The following is a 1,082-nucleotide window of genomic DNA, read 5'->3' on the forward strand; positions in this document are numbered from 1 at the left end:
TTCTTTGAGAATAGTCAGTTTACACTTATTAATTCTTTATAATACCGTGATAAATAGCAAATTAAAAACAACCTATTAAGAAAAAAATCTTATATTGATTCATTTGTTGTTGCTTATTAGCAATAAATGCACAAATTGAGAACTTGAAGAACTTAGAGCAAAGGCCAGCCAGCATGTGAGGTATTAAAGGTTCTGATGGGTGCGATTATTATAGTCTACAATCTTAATCAGTGTATGACGTTGCATACTGATGAAAATCTTATTTAGTCAGGCCCCAAATTAGTGTCTAGACTCCGAATGAAAATCCAAAAAAAGGGACGGAGAGACACACAAAAAAAAAGAATTAAAAAAGTGCAGCTGAATCAAAACCAAGGCTATGGTTGTAAAGATCACTTGAAGAAGGCATGGTTCTAGGTGGCTTGATATCATAGTTGTCAAAGATCCCATTACCGTTATCACCAAAAAAAGTAGAAGAATTAGCAATCTCATTAACCATAAACTTGCTTGCCTGATTAGTCACATATTTTTTCAAAGCTTCTATTGAATCCTTTAATTGTTCAAGTTCTTGCAAATCAAGTCGACTTATGGGAGCTTCCCACCAACATTGGCTCTGACTTTTTTTCCTCATTTGATCAAGTGATTCACCTCTTTTCTTCTCAATTTCAACCTCACCAAGAATTTGAGTGAGTTGCAAATTGAGCCCACAAACATTAGCATCTGGATGAGCCTCAACAAGTTGAAGTGAATTATTTGCGATTGGATTATTATTAGTATTATTTCTCGAGGGGAACCTATCAATAAGGGACTCAACATTAGGGTGGCCAAAGGAAAAGACTTTTCTGGCAGGGGAAAACACTATGATGGCTATTTCAACACCACAGAGAGTGCACAGTTCACTTGCTTTTTTGAAAAGACCAGAGCGACGTTTTGAGAAGGTAACCTGGAGGTGATTCTTGACCTCTATCTTGGCAATTTTGATCTTTTGACGACCCATGCTACTAGGTTTCTTTGCCATATTTGATAAAATAAGTTGTCAGAAAAGAATAAGAGATAATATAGTCTTGTGATTTTGAGTTGACATT

The 1,082-nt window shown here is 35.6% G+C and overlaps 1 protein-coding gene across 1 annotated transcript; it reads right to left on the reverse strand.

The window, feature by feature from the left end:
- Positions 1-254: 254 nt before the first annotated feature.
- On the reverse strand, positions 255-1,015 carry LOC124893202 (agamous-like MADS-box protein AGL61). The gene has a single exon (XM_047404292.1). It carries the CDS (start codon positions 1,013-1,015, stop codon positions 344-346), a length of 672 nt encoding a protein of 223 aa, XP_047260248.1. The 3' UTR covers positions 255-343.
- Between the last annotated feature and the right edge of the window lie 67 nt (positions 1,016-1,082).

The sequence above is a fragment of the Capsicum annuum genome, unplaced genomic scaffold, assembly GCF_002878395.1.
Source record: "Capsicum annuum cultivar UCD-10X-F1 unplaced genomic scaffold, UCD10Xv1.1 ctg55639, whole genome shotgun sequence".
In the NCBI taxonomy this organism is placed as follows: domain Eukaryota; kingdom Viridiplantae; phylum Streptophyta; class Magnoliopsida; order Solanales; family Solanaceae; genus Capsicum; species Capsicum annuum.

Excerpts from the sequence above, each read along its gene's own strand:
- LOC124893202 (XM_047404292.1), bottom strand. The coding sequence starts at position 1,015 with ATGGCAAAGAAACCTAGTAGCATGGGTCGTCAAAAGATCAAAATTGCC.